Consider the following 16,716-nt stretch of genomic DNA (forward strand, 5'->3'; position numbering starts at 1 on the left):
CATTTTTGAATAACGTTGACCTCCTTTGGCCTTGTCTGCATTCACTTCTCAACGCCAGCTTCTATTATTACTGGGGAAAGAGCTCCTGGACTTGCTGAAGGTACTAAATATTTCACTATGTTCTTATCTGGTGTATTTTATGTCAGAATTGTATTGTTTGCCTAATTGAGATGATAATCTATGCAAATAAGGACTTTAAGTCGCACATATACGAGACTTAAACTAAACACTTTTGGGCTTCAGAAGGTGGCTGGTCATTTGTGAAGAAGAAAATGAGAATATACCGCAATCCAACTCTTCCTGCAACTACTAATTAGGAGATAGACAAGTGTAGTATTCTTAAAAAGGCCCCGAAAATGGCATCTTACTCTTTTCCTTTCTTCATCCTCTCCAATACATCTAAGGTTGTTAAATATTGATTTAATCAGTACAAATATGACATCTAAAGTTAGAAATCTGATTAGCTAATACCATACCCTGAAAGTTTAAATAAGAATTTAAAATGATGGCTATTATTTCTTCTTTTGTGAAAGATCACAGAAAGTGGTAACTTTGGGGGTAGAGAATATATTGTCTGTTAAACTAACATATGGAAATAAATTAGCCAAGGAAGTTGATATACCTCAGACATATCTAGTGTGAAGGAACATTTCTTAAAAGATATTCTTTTCTGTGGCATTCCTTACTCCAGTTTAACCTTGTATAAGAGGAAGATTAAAGAAAAAAAAAAAAGCCAGTCCTTTTTTTCCTGGAGCTTGTCATTTGGCAGCAAAGGTAGACCATCTCTAAATAATTTAGATACTAAGCAGACTGGTACTCGTTATAAAAGAACTTTATGGGCAACATTGTGAGGGAAGATGGAACCAGGAATTCTTACTGAGATAGGAAAAGAGTCTGGGAAGGCTTCTTGATATTATTTGAGTTGGATCTTGAAGGAAAAATGTCGTGTTTTGGATAAGGAGCATTCCGCAGTGAGAGAACTATGTGAATTAAAAAGTCCATAAAATAGTTTCATGGACACTTTCTGTGCTGGGTGTTTTACATGCATGAACTCACTGGACCCCAAGCAGTCCCATGAGGCAGGACCCAATACCCGCATCCACAGATGAGAATGAAGCTTGGAGAGGCTGCTCTGCTCAAGATGACCCAGACTATGGGTTCTGGAGCAGGCAGAAGCATGTCTACTCAGCTCAAAATCCAGAGGTGGGAGTGGGGCCCAGCCTCCTGGGGAAATGGGCAGTGGTGTGAAGCACGAAGCTGAGGAAAGACTTGGGACAGCGTTCCCAGGTCGGCCTCAACCCAGGCACCATGGGGCACGGGTTTAAAGTAGAGGTTTCACCCTGGCTGGCGTAGCTCAGTGGATTGAACATGGGCTGCAAACTCAAGGGTTGCAGGTTCAATTCCCAGTCAGGACACATGCCTGGGTTGTGGGCCAGGTCCCCAGTGGGGGCCACTTGAGAGGCAACCACACAATGATGTTTCTCTCTCTCTCTCTTTCTCCCTCCCTTCCCATCTCTAAAAATAAATAAGTAAAATCTTTTTAAAAAATTAAATAAATAAAAAATAAAGTAGAGGTTTCCAGGTGGATGCCCCTGGATACTTGGATCCTGCTGAAGTGGGGCAGGTGTTTAAATGTGTATGTTTAACAAGGACCCCAGGTCATCTTTCAGTCAAGCAAGTTGAGCACACCTGTTCAACCGGATTAATGTATAGCTGGAAATAAAGGCATCTAACTCTGTAATTGGTGCTCAATTGTTTGTAGAAATGTCCTTTTTTTAAAAAAAGAAAGAAACTACACAGTTTGCACTTTGATCTCTAATGGGGTGGCATTGAAGGTTTATGAACAGGATATACAATTATTAGGTAGTTACAGAAGAATGAAGTGTTATTTAAAGGAATACAATGTAATTTTTGTTTAAACTTCAAATATCCTTCAAAAATTCCAATAAGGTGCTTTTAAAATGAGAAAAGTTTAATTTACTAAAGAGGTATCTAAGGCATTTTTTATTTTACAATGGAATCTTAAGTACTTTTTCACATTTGAGATTGTGGTGAGAATAAGCATGTATGTTTTAACTTGAAACATAATATAACTACTATAGCGATTCCAACTTTTAAAATAATATTGTTTCTCTGATTTGAAAATTAATATCTTTCTTGGGACTTCAACCCCCAAAATATTTGGAAACATTTGTTTCTTTTGCTTCCTGGATCCACTCTCCTCCAACTTCTGACCACCTTACTTCCTCCATCACTTTCAAGTGGCGAGGTTGCTCCACGCTCGCGTTTACCAGAGGAAAACAAAAAACACCATCTCGTGGAGATTGGCTCGGCATCCTTACTGGGATGGGCACGTGGACATCCACGCCTGCACCCCCATTGGGGAAGCAGTGTTGAGGAAAAGGCGTCAGCAAGGTCGTACGGTCTGTCTGTGCCTTGAGTGCCATCCCCTCCTGCCACCTCCCACACCTCCATGGGCCATTATCCCTTTATGAAGTAGTCCCTCGGTCCTCCAATTTCAGTGATGTGTGGACCTCTCTTAAGGAAAAAACTATCGAGGATTCCCAGGGATGACTTAGACTTTTTATAGACCATAATTTTAAATAAACAGATACAAAAGCTCTGTGCTATATAGTTCTTATGTAAGATAAAAACAATTTTACAAATTAATACACATAAACTACGAAATAAAATTCGATAGCTGGTGTGCTAAGATAAAAAGACACATTTAAAAATGAACACAAATAAAACCATAAAACCCAGGTATTCAAATGTGACAGTAAAACTAAATTGCAGCTTGACAGTTTCTATAACTGACCCAGGTTCTTTTTGGGTTCTCCATGCATGTGTCACTCTGGGCCGGGGGACGACTCATCTCCCAGGACTCTTCTTTGTTTGCAACATCACACCCTATAATAACGAGATAAGTTAAGACCTCCCCTAAGAAATGTGCTATGGTGCTACACACCCCAGTTTGTTTTCCTCTGGGTGTTTCTTTAGAAGTCTGTATTTATCCTGGAATAGTTATCACCGTGTGTTATAAAATCCCCATTCACCTTTCAGTCTCCACCATCTGCCCTTGCACTTCAAACCAAATCCCCAGCACCCATTCAGTGACATCATAAAATAGCATTACAGTATATCCTTCATTTTATTGTTGTAATGGGAATATTTTCCCCATGCATTCCTCTTTGAAAACATTTCTGTTAAGATCATAATTTTCATATATATGTGTATTCAAAATTTCCTGCTGTTGAACTTTTAGATTGCTTTCAGCTTTTCCCTTTTATACGTTTTATTTGCACTACTCACAGTCTAGTGGTTATTGGCTTTCAAGTTTGATTCTTGGTTAGATTTGGTTAGTGTAGGGTATTTACTTCATCATATGTGACTATTTAGCACAGTACGTGAATAGAACCAGTAATCAGAGCAATGTCTAACTCAATAAAGGCTAGCTATTTTGTACTTAAAAAAAAATACTTGGTGTAGGTTTTCGCAAATGGCAGGTAAAACTTACCTGTTTTAGTGGTGGGAACACTTTATTAAATTATAAAATTTTGACTTAGAAGGTGAAGACACAGCTGCTTTCTAAATATTGTCACCTACTTGAAGTGCCTTTCTACAGTGTCTACAGTGTCTGCTTGGGAGAACCGGAGCAATGTTTACGAATGCGAAACAATAGGAAAACCAAAGAAGCAATGGCGCGTATTTGCATTAACACCTGGCGAGTATTGCTGAACAGCATCCTTTCCCCGATTAGACGCAGAAGCCCTGAGGAAAGGCAGAAGGTGATTTCCTTTATCGCAAAGGAAACGCAGGCTGAGCGTCTCTAAAGTTCCGACAGCTCTTTGGCGTAGAAAGCAAGTGCGAACCGCAGCGGGGGGGAAACTGGGTCTCCATCTGTTTTACGGAGTGCACGGCTCCAGAGGCGTGCGCTTACAGGAGACCACGCGGAATTTTAGCTACTTCCATTCCTCCAACACGCCCTCCCAGAAGTACCAGCTCATTGGCTCCTTTCAGTCTTCCTAGTCTTCCCGGGGAAGCTTCCCCGTCTCCTTGGCAACCCGAGCTGCCACCAATTGCAGCCAAGGATTGGTGATCACATGGTCTGTGCCGCGTCTCCAGCGGAGGAAACATGGCGGCTCTGGCCGGTACTGGGTGTGAAAGTTGAATTGCTCTACTGTGGCTGCTGCATCTCTGCTGATGGCGACTGCGGCTTTGTGCGGTTCCCGTCAGAGCCCAGAGGGGCTCCTTGGAGACTCCTCTCCGCAGGAAGATGAGGACTGTGATCCCGAAGATGGGGACAGCGACTGGGGTTCCTATTCGTCCGCCAGTAGCGATTACGAGTAAGGTTCTGGAAGAGGGACAATGAAATCCATGCCTTCAGTGCCCAGAGTGGAGTGTGCACGTGGGTTGGGGGGGACTGCGGAGTTTTGGGTGGTTGGGATTCAGTGACCTTCAATAGCAGCGATTTTCCACCGTTTTCCTGTCTTGGAGCACATAAACTAATTGCTAAAATTCTGGGGCACACCAAGAAAAAATTTTTTTTGCCTGTCTGATAAAAAATGTAGGTATAATTTTGATTCATTTACTCTGGATGGCTATTGTGTTGGCTGTATTGTCATTTTTTTTTTTAATTTGGCGATCTGAAGGAAAGGAGGTCAGTGTCCCTGACTAAATAATCAGGTATTGCAGGTTTGAAAAATTCTTGCAGCACATCTGTTGAAGATCGCTGTTCTATAGTAAGCGAATTTATTTGTGCCAGGTTTCAGTTGTGTGATATCGTGAGCTGAAATGAGGTGCCCATTCTTTGCTACTGTACGTTTTTTAGGATTCTCCGATGAGGAGTCCGTCCACTTTCTGGTGGATTCCATGGTGTATGAGGTTTTGTCTGTTAGAGCAGGGATGTCAAACTCATTTTCACTGGGGGCCACATCAGCCTTGCAGTTGCCTTCAAAGGGCCAAAATAATTTTAGGACTGTATTAATGTAACTACTCCATAACTGTTAAGGAGTTGAAATTACATTCCGCCCTCTGAAGGCAACCCAGGCGGATGTGGCCCCCCCCCCCGGTGAAAATGAGTTGACACCCCTGTTAGGGTGTTCGTAAAACTGCCCTGTTGCGGTTGGTGTCTTCTTGCTTTTTTAGCATCATGATGTTTGTGACTTCAACCTCATCAGTACTGAGAGTGAAAGGACACCCTACACGTTTTATAAGACAACTATTTGAAGTATGTAGTTTTTTCCTGTTATAAAAATAAATAGATGTGTAAAGGAAAGAAAATCCACCCAGAGTCTCACAGTGGGGGACCACCTCTCTTACCATTTTGGGGGTATTTCTCCTATATTTTCCTGCATATCCTCATGGTTTTCTTGTTTGTTTTCTTTTACCGTAATGTAATTTTTTAAATACAGAATGCCTAAGTATCTCTTTCCACTTTTTTTTAACCTTAATAATAGTGAAAAAGTTACTTTGATTCACGGTACTTAGTGCTGCCTCTGTTTGAAAGGAATCTATCCATTACTACTATGGATTAAGAACTTGTTGAAAGTCAGTTAGTGGTAGCTTGAAATGACAAAGATTGAAAAGGTCCAGGTGCCAAAACATCAACCAACCCACCCTATAATGGACTGCCATCTACGCCAGTTTTAGGATGACATCTTTTATGTGTATTTAGGAGTAACAGTCACTTGGCAATTACTGTCATCTATAAGTATGTAAAAACACTTTTCATTGTCTTTAAAAACATGGAGGAAAATCATTACTAATAGCTACTTAATGTACTCTAGAGCAGGGGTGTCCAACCCGTGGCTGACGGGCCACATGATGCCCAGAATGGCAATGAATGCGGCCCAACACAAAATCATTAATTTATTTAAAACATTATGAGATTTTTTTGGTGTGTGATTACGTGTCGTAATGTATTTATGTGTGGCCCAAGACAACTCTTCTTCCAGTGAGGCCCAGGATGCCAAAATATTGGATACCCCTTCTCTAGGGGCTTAATGAGGACAGATCGCATTCCTGAAGACTTGAACAAATTTAAGAATATCACATATTCTGCATAATCTACCGCTGTGCTTATTTAAAAATAATTAGAAAGTTCATGGTTATCAATCAAAGCTGATGGAAGGAAGTCTGAATTTCATGGAACCCATTAGGTCTTGCTATGGGAGCTATAGACAGTAAGACTCAAAGTACTGGTTTGTCTGCATCTTAAAATCATACCCTTTTAGCTCAGAGAGAATCCGTCACTTGCTCATAGCCACACAGCTGAGTGTTGTCAGTGTGGGAACTCAGGAGACCTGATTTCAACGGGGGCACCCCGATTTGGATAGAATTGAAAGATAAATAAGCTACTCATGTTTCCTAGGAAATGAGGCATCTGAGAACCTTATGTTAGGAAAATTCATTACTTCAGAGTATTTTGTAATTCAGGAAATATATGTATATATATCCATCAAACTTGGAGCAGACTATAACTATACAGTTGTTTCTGATTAGAGCAAAATAGACTAAACAAAATAAGAACCTCACTAAGATATGCACACAATGACAACTTTGCAGCTTGCACCATGGATGTCTCAGAAAAGAGAGGAAAGAGTATTTATATTAATATTGATTATTGTGACCCATATTTTACAAAAATCTGAATTAAAACTGCTCGTTTTAATTCCTTTTTTAAAGTATCCTTTTTATTTTAGAGTAAATTTAGATTTACAGCAAAGTTGCCAAGATAGTAGAGTTCCTGCATACCCTTTAATGGGTTTGCCCTGATGCTGATAACATCTTATGCAGTGATGGCACATTATTCAACTCGAAGAAATTAACATTGGTACTGTGCTATTAAGTAAACTCCAGACTTTTTTTGGATTTCACCATTCCTCTACTTATGCCCTTTTTCTGTCCCAGCATCCAGTCCCAGATGTTGTATTGCATTTCGTGACCAAGTCTCTTTAGTCTCTTCTGGTCTGCGACAGTTCTCCGTCCTGCCTTGCTTTTCATAACCTGCATCTCTTGGTTGGGGTGATGTCAGCCAGGTCTCTCCACAGTGCTTACTGTTTTTCATTTTCTGCACTCTGTTCTTTGGAAACATGTCAGTAAGTCCAGTCTGTGCTCTAGGGAAGAAGAGATTAAGCTGCTTCTCCTGGAGTAGGGACTATCTACACAAAGAACCAATGTCTCCATGTCTTCTTGGTTCATTTTCTTTTCACTGTACGTCGCCTTCTTTTGCAGAGTCTCAGGTTTATTTCCTGTCTTTATTCCCGTCTCTCTGCTCCCTTCCTGTAATTTTTCTTTTTAAAAAATTTCTTCTTCCCCTTCCACCTAAAGGCTGAGAAAATGGATCTCATTCATTGTGTTGGACGTTTGAATGGGTCTTTTGGACAAAGGTCTCTGCGTGCACAGACTCGTAAAGGTGATCACTGTATTGTTGCCCATGGTGGGGGGCGGGACTGGAAACCGAACACACAGCCGATCAGTCGGTGAATAACCGAATGTGTTACATCGTTGATATGGACACTTAATGCAGCCGTTAGGGATTTCTAAATTGTATTGTTAATTGATAAATGAAAATGATACAAATGTGCATGTCTACTTTTTAAAAACAATGACAAAACAACCCTATGTGTTTTTATGTCATTATAAGAACGTAGGTTTTAACACTGTTTGTGTCATGAAATCTGGGAAGGGAAGATGGCGTGTATGGTGACTGCAGCCTGTCTGTGTGGGACGAGTCTGTGCGTCTGTCTGTGTACGTGAACGGGCGCGTGAAATCTGGTCGCCCGCGAGAAATCTGGTCAACATTCACCCTTTCCTCCCTGTCGTCCTCTCACCTAATCAGTCTCACAGTCTGGGTGATTTTCCAGCACTTCTTAAATGTTTTTCCTGTTTTTCATTTTTTTCTACCATTGCCTTCGTTATTGTCTCTGCTTGGGGGACAAACAAAGCCCCCCTAAATGGCTTCTTGTCTTGAGCCTCGGGCACCTCAGATCCGTCTCTGCCCCCTAGTCAAAGTAGCTGTGTCCAAGGATAGCTGACATGTAAACCCGAACGGCATCGATGCCCTCTTACCTCCACTACAAAGCCCAAACCCTTTGCCATGGTCCAAAGGCCTGGCAAGATCAGGACTCGGCTGCTCTTCCTGTCGTCACCCCCACGTCCTGAATTAAGCTCCAGCCACGCAGATGCAGACGAGCTTACGTTGTCCATGCAGGCCACGCAGACTGTTGCCCAAGGCCTCTGCTTATGCTCTTACTTCTTTTTGGAGTTCTCTTCTCCTTCTGCTCCCCAGGCTCCCCTGCCTGGCCCCTTATTCTTTTAAATCTCAAGTCCGGTGGACAGCAGTGTGGTGATTGCTGGGGGGAGGGGTATAAGGGGACTAAATGGTAATAGAAAAAAAATACAATCAAGATTAAATCAATGAGGAAAAAACCTCATGTCTGGGGTCTCACCTACCAGAGAGTCTCTCCTGACCTCACCTTCAACCCCTGGCTAAGCTCGATGACCCCTCTCTAGTACTTACCATGTGTATTGTCATGAATTCTCGTGCACTTCCTCCTCCCACCAGACAAGGGAGGGAACTGATGTTTTCATTGTTGTGGTTCTAGATTACTCTTGTGCCTGGCTCTGTTTATTTGCTTCGTGATTGAAGGCCACCCCCTGAGTACTGTACACACACACACACACACACACACACAAACTTGCACGGATCTTTAAATCATAACCAAAAAGGAGTTTCACATTTAGATTTTAGGGATTGAAATAAACTTCACATTTAATAGATGGGGGGAAATGTTTCATTTGGGTCATATAATGTACCTGTACTGCAAATACCATAGTGAGATTTGGGATTGTAAAACAAACACGTTCGTTCATTGTTTAAATCGATCTATATCTTCATTAAGTAGTGGTGTGTCATCATGGTATTTATATCGTGGCTTTTCAAATTATGGTACATTGCTGTCAGGAAGTTTTAACGGTGGCGACTCAGTTGTTTAGGTTGTCCCCCGAGAGCAGAGTGCGGTTGTGAAGTACTGACTTCTGCAGGTACAGATAGGGGTGGTCGAAACAACTAACGTGACTAATAACCTGCAGGAGGTGGTGCCCAGGGCCTAAATGATGTGGCACACTGGGAACCAACAAGTGCCACAGAAGTATTGGGTTGGATATTTGGGGCTCGTTGTCCCCTTTTTGCCCTTTCATATATAGTTGAAAGTTGTGTGTTAATTCCCAACCCCAGCCCGAGGCAGTGGCTAGTTTCAGCATGGAGTAATAGAAAAGTACATTTTTTGGACCGGTTTTCACAGTACGTAGAAAGAGACTCTTAAGTTAAAAGAACGAGAGTTGCTGGTACACGCTGCAGAAAACCAAACTGTCGTCTCTGATTGAACGATTAGGACACAAATTACACCCTTTCACGCCAGGGTATTACAGCTCCTGCTTCCAAAGAGACTCTCTCCACTGGTGGTTTTTCCACTGTAACCAGTTTTGCTTTAGAGAACAGCAGTTTGAAAAGTCAATGCTTGTAACAGCGAACAGGGTAGAGTTTCTGATGAGGTATGTCAGGTTAAGATGAGTATTTTTGTTTTTAATGCTGTGTCAGTTACTTTTAGTGGCAATGATTTTATTCCTTTCAGTGGCCTACTTCCCAGTTAAAAGGGTTTTTTTTACAATCACATGATGAATTATGTAATATGTGGTTTACTTTTCCTACTGCAATTATTTGTAAAAAGGAGTTATATAGAAATAATAGGCTATAGAAGTGATTATTATGAACTGTGATTATAAACTGGTTGTTTTCAGCAACGATTTTTATTCACGGTGAAGGGAATGTTTCTTTCTTGAAGATGTATGATTAAACAAAGTCTATCAATACTGCTCTTGAGCTTTCATTTTAACATGACAGCCACACTGAAAAATCTCTCTGCAAACAGTGTGTTTGTATGTGGAATTTCCAAGTGGCTTATGTCTGTGAATATAATTGCATAATTCACTACTCATGTGAAGTATTACCCAGTGACATTGTGTGGTGTGAATAACAACCACTCAGGGACCGAACTAAATGTCTTTAAGAAACAAAAACTTAGATTCTAGAAGGGGACCATCTCATTTTTTTTTTGTTTTCTTTTCAGTGCTTTTAAATTCCCCCTCCAAAACCCATTCTTCAAAGTGCTGCAAAAAGCATCTCCCAGATTAAACTATGGGTGCTCACAGTGAGTTAGGGATAATGAGATTCTAATAACCAAGGAACTTTCACACCTCCCACCTCCCTGCACCGGCCCCCACCCCCACCTGTGCACCAGGAAGACATAGCTATTTTTAGTATGTTCTGCTGCTGTTCAGATTATCTTTTCTCCCCCCCCCCCCCACAGTGACCTTGAGCCCGAGTGGCTGGACAGTGTGCAGAAAAACGGAGAGCTGTTTTACTTGGAACTGAGCGAGGGCGAGGAAGAAAGCCTGCTTCCCGAGCCACCTGTGGTGAACCACGTCCGGTTCAGTGAAAACGAGATCATTATCGAAGAGGATGATTACAGGGAAGGGAAAAAGTATGAGCCCAAACTCAAGCGGTTCACCAAGATTTTAAAGAGTAAACGACTTTTACCCAAGCGCCACAATAAGAAGAACAGCAAGGACAGCGGCCCAGTGTCCATTCTAAAGCACCAGTCCCACCAGAAAACAGGGGTCCTTGTCCAGCAGAGGTACAAGGACGTGAGCGTGTGTGTGAACCCCAAAAAGCTAACAGTCACCAAAGCCAAAGAGCAGCTCAAGCTCCTGGAAGTGCTGGTTGGGGTCATCCATCAGACCAAGTGGAGCTGGAGGCGGGCCGGGAAGCAGGCCGGCGGGGAGAGGCTGGTGGTCCACGGGCTGCTGCCGGGAGGGCCGGCCATGAAGAGCGGCCAGGTGTTCATCGGTAAGTGTTTCTGCTGACCATCTGTCCTCGTGTCCTTGTTTGCTGCGAGGCGTAGTTAGTGGTGCCTGGTGAGGAACGTGATCAAACAGAGTTACGGCAGGCCTCTGAACAGACTCCGGACTGCGAGGGCACACTTGGGACAGGGATGACATCGTCAAGGGCGCTGTGCTGCCAGGCCCAGTGTCCTGGAAGGAAACTAAAGTGCTTCAGTGCCTTCAGCATGTGTGTGCGCCGCCTTGCTTAGACCAGCGGGGAGCTCAGCTGATTTTTGAGTTTCACATTATATAATTTTATGTCATCTTGGTTATATTTGCTGACAAGTAAGAGAAAATAAGCCGATTGTACAGTGATAATTTAGGGTTGGGTGACCTGGATCCAATAACATGACGCAAACATATATAATTTATGAATAGAAATACTGGACAATTGTATGTTTGCTCTTGAGTGCACTGAGATCTTGGAGTGGTTCTAACTGTTTCATTTGGCACGCTTAGCGACAGTGGCGTTGCACAGAAATTTCCTTTTTAGGGTGCTTACCGTAAAACGTCCCACCGATCTTGAGGGGGAAAAAATAAACTCAAAAGTTATTCTGAATATATATTAAGATGAGCATGTGGTGTTTGAGTTAGTACTAACTTTATTACTTAAAGATACATTGGACAAATGTGAGTATATATTTCTAATAAAGGTGTTAACAATGCTAAAAGCTCACAGTCTTAAGTTGATCTAGCCTAAGAGATTTAGACAAAGGAACTTTTGTTGATGTTTTAGGAACATTTAAAACTATTTTTAAATTAAGTCTGAATTTGACTTCTGTGTTCACTGACCCAACAAATGGTTTCTTGAGCGTCTGCCGAGTGCCAGGAATACAAAGGTCGGTGACCCAAACACTCCTCTCATGGAGGTCATCCTGGAGTGGAAGGGCTGGGCCGGAATCGGCTGGCAGTCTCACACAGTGGGGCAGGTGCCGTGATAGGGGTTTGCAGGGACGACTCGTGTGGGCAGGGCAGCTGGGCAAAGTGTGTGTTACGGAGGGTTGCAACGAGATCCCCACGCTCTCCTGTTACAGCGTCACACTGATACTTGTTCCCCGAAGAGCTGTGGCCTGCATGTCTCTCCCCGCCCAGCCCCATGAATCTGGGTGGGCCAGCAACTACAGCTTAGGTGCTGCTGGGTGACTCAGGAGGTGGGATTATAAAGGCAAAGGTGATGCTACTTCTGCCTGGTTTTCTTGGGACCCGGTCGCCCTTCTGGGAGGGAGGCCAGGCCATGTGAAAAGGCCATCAGCAGAGTCCTGTCCGGCGGCCCCGGCCACCACAGCATCAGCTGCCAGGCACAAGTGAAGGAGCCTTTCTGGTACTCCAGCCCCAACTACCGTCCCGCTGCCACGACGGGGGGAGCCCCGAGTGAGAACCTCAGCGGAGCCTAGTGACCCCAGAACTGGGAGAGATGATAAATGGAGGCTGTTCGTATTGTTTTGTTACTGAGATACAGTGACGTATAACATGACATCAGTTTCAGGTGTACAACTTAATGCTTTGATATTTGTGAAGTGACGACCCCAATAAGTCTAGTTCACGCCCATCACCACACGTAGTTAAAAATCACTGTTGTTTTAAGCTACTGAGTTTTGGGGGGTGATTTGTTAGGCAGCAATTCACATTCTCTCAGATCCTCAGCTGTCTTTTTGGAATATGATAAGATTGGGCCAAAGCATTCCTACAGTTGTTTCTTTTCGTTCTGTCAAAGGAGGCTGGGATTCCTGCTCATGAAGTCCTGTGTGGTCATTGCTGACCCCGTAGTTTTAGGATCCCACGTGATGGGAATTCCCAGCTAATGCGTTCCCTCTCTACAGTCAGCCCTTCACACCCACGGGTCCCACATCTGCGGGTTCAGCCAGCCTCTGCCGGGAGGTGCTCCAACAATTGTTCCTTTATTGCCGACGCGTACTGCGTAGTTGGGCCTGTGATGGTTGTACCTGTTCTGAACATGCACAGGCTTTTTTCTTGTCATTATTCCCTAAATGCTATAGTAGGACACCTATTTACAAAGCAGTCATGCTGCTTTAGGCACTACAAGTAATCTAGAGATGGTTCAGAGTATGCGGGAGGAGGCGTGCAGGTTATGCAAAGACCACACCGTTTGTATCCGGGACCTGTGCATCTGCAGATTTTGGCAGTTGTAACAAAGACCACATGGCCTGCAGAGTCCGAAATACTTACTTGTCTCACCCTTTGTACAGAAGTTTGCTGACCCCAGAAAAGGAGGGAAAACTATGCTGGAAATGTTTGTTGAACCATTTTTCTAGTAATAATACAAAGCATGAAAATGTCCAACAAGATTATTATTGTTTAAATTATAATTTAATAAATCTATATTTACCCGACTTTTAAAGTTATAATTATAATTATAAAAACAATGTACCAGTTCAAAAGTTTTTATTTATTCAGAGGTTTAAAAGGATAAACGTCTTTGATACCTCATTTGTGTGAGCACAGGTAAAGACTAAAATAACTTACAAGAATGGTCGTGGCAATGGTGTTAGGGTCATCGATGATTTTTCCAACATTTCTGCAGTATTTCCTGTTTCAATGAGAAATAAAAACTGCATTAACTGGGAAACGCCCCATCATCAGGGAATGGGGTGTTTTACTGAGTCACCTGTTCCAAATGATAGTTATAATATATGAGCTACCATTATTCAAGAACTTCTGGAATGGTAGGTTGGGAGAGCCCTTCATCTTCTCTACTTTAGTATTTGCATATTATGAATGAGGGGTTGATATTCCAATTCAAAAAATATAATAAAAATCATTATCTTAAAACTTAAGAATTTGCCCTGGCTGGTGTAGCTCAGTGGATTGAGCACGGGCTGCAAACCAAAGTGTCGCAGGTTCAATTCCCAGCCAGGGTACATGCCTGGGTTGCAGGCCATAACCCCCAGCAACCACACACTGATGTTTCTCTCTCTCTATCTCCATCTCTATCTCTATTTCTCTCCCTTCCCTCTCTAAAAATAAATAAACAAAATTAAAAAAAACTTAAGAATTTGTTAGTAAATGCATTAAGTGTAAATGCATTAACTTAAATGTATAAAATGTCAGTACAGTAACTGTGTTTCAAAACCCAGATGCTCTTGCCCCTGAAGTGAAATCGGCTGTAGTTGAAAGGACCAGTGTGAAGATACAGCCTGATCCCACCCGCTGTCCCACGCCGATTCCCCAGTCCTTCTGTGCAGAAGTCTCCCTTCTAACCAGACTGACTTGTGTTTTCCCCCTGACCACCAAATGCACCTTGTGTATCCATCTCTGTTCTTGAAACACTCGTGGTCCCTGGCTCTCAGTCTGTGCTTGGCCAACGCTGCTTTCTGTGTCTAGGAGGGCGTATTCATTTTTACTGCTGCTATGACAGATCACCACAAACTCAGTGGTTTAAAAGGGCACAGATTCATCATCGTGCAGTTCTGGAAGTCAGAAGTCTAAAATGTTCCTTCCTGCACAAAAATAGTGCCCATGGAGCTGCGTTCCTTGCAGAGATTCCACGGGGAATCCCTTTCCTTGGCCAGCTTCCAGAGGGCACATGCATCCCTTGTCTTGTAGTTTTCTTCCTGCATCTTCAAAGCCCACGGTGAAGCACCCTCAAGTTTCTCTTCTCTGGCTCTGGCCCTCCTGTCTCCCTCCTATAAAGACCCTCCCTTGGGCTCACTTGGGTCTTCTCCCCACCTCAAGGCCCTTAACCTAACTAAGTGCATCTGCAAAGTCTCCGTTGCCACGGCAGGGTAATGCACTCCCAGATGGCAATGTGGATGTCTTTGGCGGACGGTTACTCTGTCTACCACAGTGGGTTGGAGATTTTTTTGTGGTTTCTGTTTGTTTTGGTAAGACCTATTCTTTCTTTTCCCTACATTTATGTGTCATTTGTTTCAAAAGTAATTTCTTAAACTGTATACTCGTTTCTTGTAGCATCACAGAGCAGGGCACAAACAGAGCAGTAAACAAACTTTTGCATATTCTCGTAGCCCGCGGTACCTCGTGGAGTAGCCCTTCGGGACGCATTCACTGTCTGCCGGATGCTGAGGAACTGATAGGTTTTCTCAAACAATTAACTTTACATGGGGGAATTGACGTAAGCACTGTGATAAACTGATCTCACCTCTTTATGCTGTATTTGATCCTTGACTGTATCTCTTGATAAATGTTTCTTCTTTTTCCTACCCACCAATAATCCCTAGACGATTTCTTATTTAACAATTGAAACCAGTTCATGCAGTTGAATTCCTTTCAGCCGTTGAAATGGGGCCCTGGCTGGTGTAGCTCAGTGGATTGAGCGCGGGCTGCGAACCAAAGCATTGCAGGTTCGATTCCCAATAGGGACACGTGCCTGGGTTGCAGGCCACGGCCCTCAGCAACCACACATTGATGTTTTCTCTCTCTCTCTCTCTCTTTTTCTCCCTCCCTTCCCTAAGAAAAAAATAAATAAAATCTTTAAAAAAAAACTTAAAAAAAAAGAAAGAAAGAAATGGGACAGTGCGTCCTGGCGAGTCCCCTGCACGTGTGCAGAAAGAACTTTCCATGAATGCAGCTGCCAGCTTCCGGGACATGATGCCCGGGACACCTGCCTTCCCCCAGTCGCCTCACGACAGGCTCAGGACACTCGAGGAGGCAAATCCCTGGGAGGAGAAGCGGATGTGACACGGCTTCTACAGAAAAAAAACTTCCCATTTAAAGATATTTCACTACACGTAACTCTAAGATGTATTTTTGGATTGTTTAGGGTGATACCTGTCTCCCACTCTCAGAGGTTGAGGAGACACGACACTGTCAGGTGACACTCAGCTGTAGGGCTGCATTCGTCGGGGTTCGGAGAAGAGTCATTGGGGACATCGTCCAACAGAGTTTTGGTTTAGAGGAGCAAGGTTTAAATGGTGTCACTGTGTAGGTGTTCCGATCATCCAATGGACAACGGAGCCCGTGGATAGGATGGTCTAGAAGTGGTTTTGTCTTGCATCAGTACTCCAATATCCTTCATCGTTTCTTTTAAAAAAATCTACAGTGACAAATCATTTGATATAATATACTTGTTTAAATTTCCTATTTTTTAAAAAAAATGGGGGCTATGCTGCTGCCCCCTACCACCAGGTTAGACTGAACTTGGAAGTTTAGTTTGCAAGTTCTTACTTTTAAGAGAAGTGGCCGGGTTGTGTGGAAGGGTCGGCCGTCTCGGTGCCTCAGCGCCCCCCGCCCCTGCGGAACTGTGAACGGAGCAGCCAGAGCTCTGGGGCAGGCTGTCGAGGGCGCTCCCGGCACTGACCTGCAACAAGGTCTGCCTGCTCACTCTGCGCCCGGCCCTCCCCTGTGCTGGAGTGCTGGGGAGAGCTCTGGAGGCCGCAGAGAGGGAGGGGTAGCAGCAGAGCGAACTGGACGGCACTTCCACCTGCTCCCCAGCCCTTGCTCCCAGGGTGACGTGAAGAGGCCCAGGTGACCCTGCACACGTACCTGTAGTGAGTCGTATCAAAGGGAGAGAACTGGGACCTTACGGAATGTGAATCTTCTGTAAGGAACAAATACTGATAATAAGATACTGAGGGAATGCCGTCCTTACACTGTAGGTTGAACAAACTTGACTTTTTCTCTGGAGGCAGACACTATCTTTGTCGCCCAAGGCTGTTCGGTATACAAGGGAGGTCCACCCAAACACAGAATTTATTTATAAAAATATTTCATGTTCTTACATGTTAAACTTCAGTCACCTTCAAAGTATTCTGCATTTGATACAATACACCTATCGAGACATTTTTTCTACTG

At 43.4% G+C, this 16,716-nt stretch overlaps 1 protein-coding gene across 2 annotated transcripts in view; it reads left to right on the forward strand.

Annotated features, from left to right (window-relative positions):
* Nucleotides 1-4,120: 4,120 nt before the first annotated feature.
* Nucleotides 4,121-16,716, forward strand: part of INTU (inturned planar cell polarity protein) — a 49,576-nt gene continuing 36,980 nt past the window's right edge. For both annotated transcript variants that reach the window (XM_028520578.2, XM_036031789.1), the window contains exons 1-2: nt 4,121-4,346; nt 10,374-10,912. In XM_028520578.2, coding sequence (XP_028376379.1) covers nt 4,204-4,346; nt 10,374-10,912 — 682 coding nt within the window. In that variant the 5' untranslated portion in view covers nt 4,121-4,203. The remainder of the gene's footprint in view (nt 4,347-10,373; nt 10,913-16,716) is intronic.

Source organism: Phyllostomus discolor, chromosome 8 (assembly GCF_004126475.2).
Source record: "Phyllostomus discolor isolate MPI-MPIP mPhyDis1 chromosome 8, mPhyDis1.pri.v3, whole genome shotgun sequence".
In the NCBI taxonomy this organism is placed as follows: Eukaryota; Metazoa; Chordata; class Mammalia; order Chiroptera; family Phyllostomidae; genus Phyllostomus; species Phyllostomus discolor.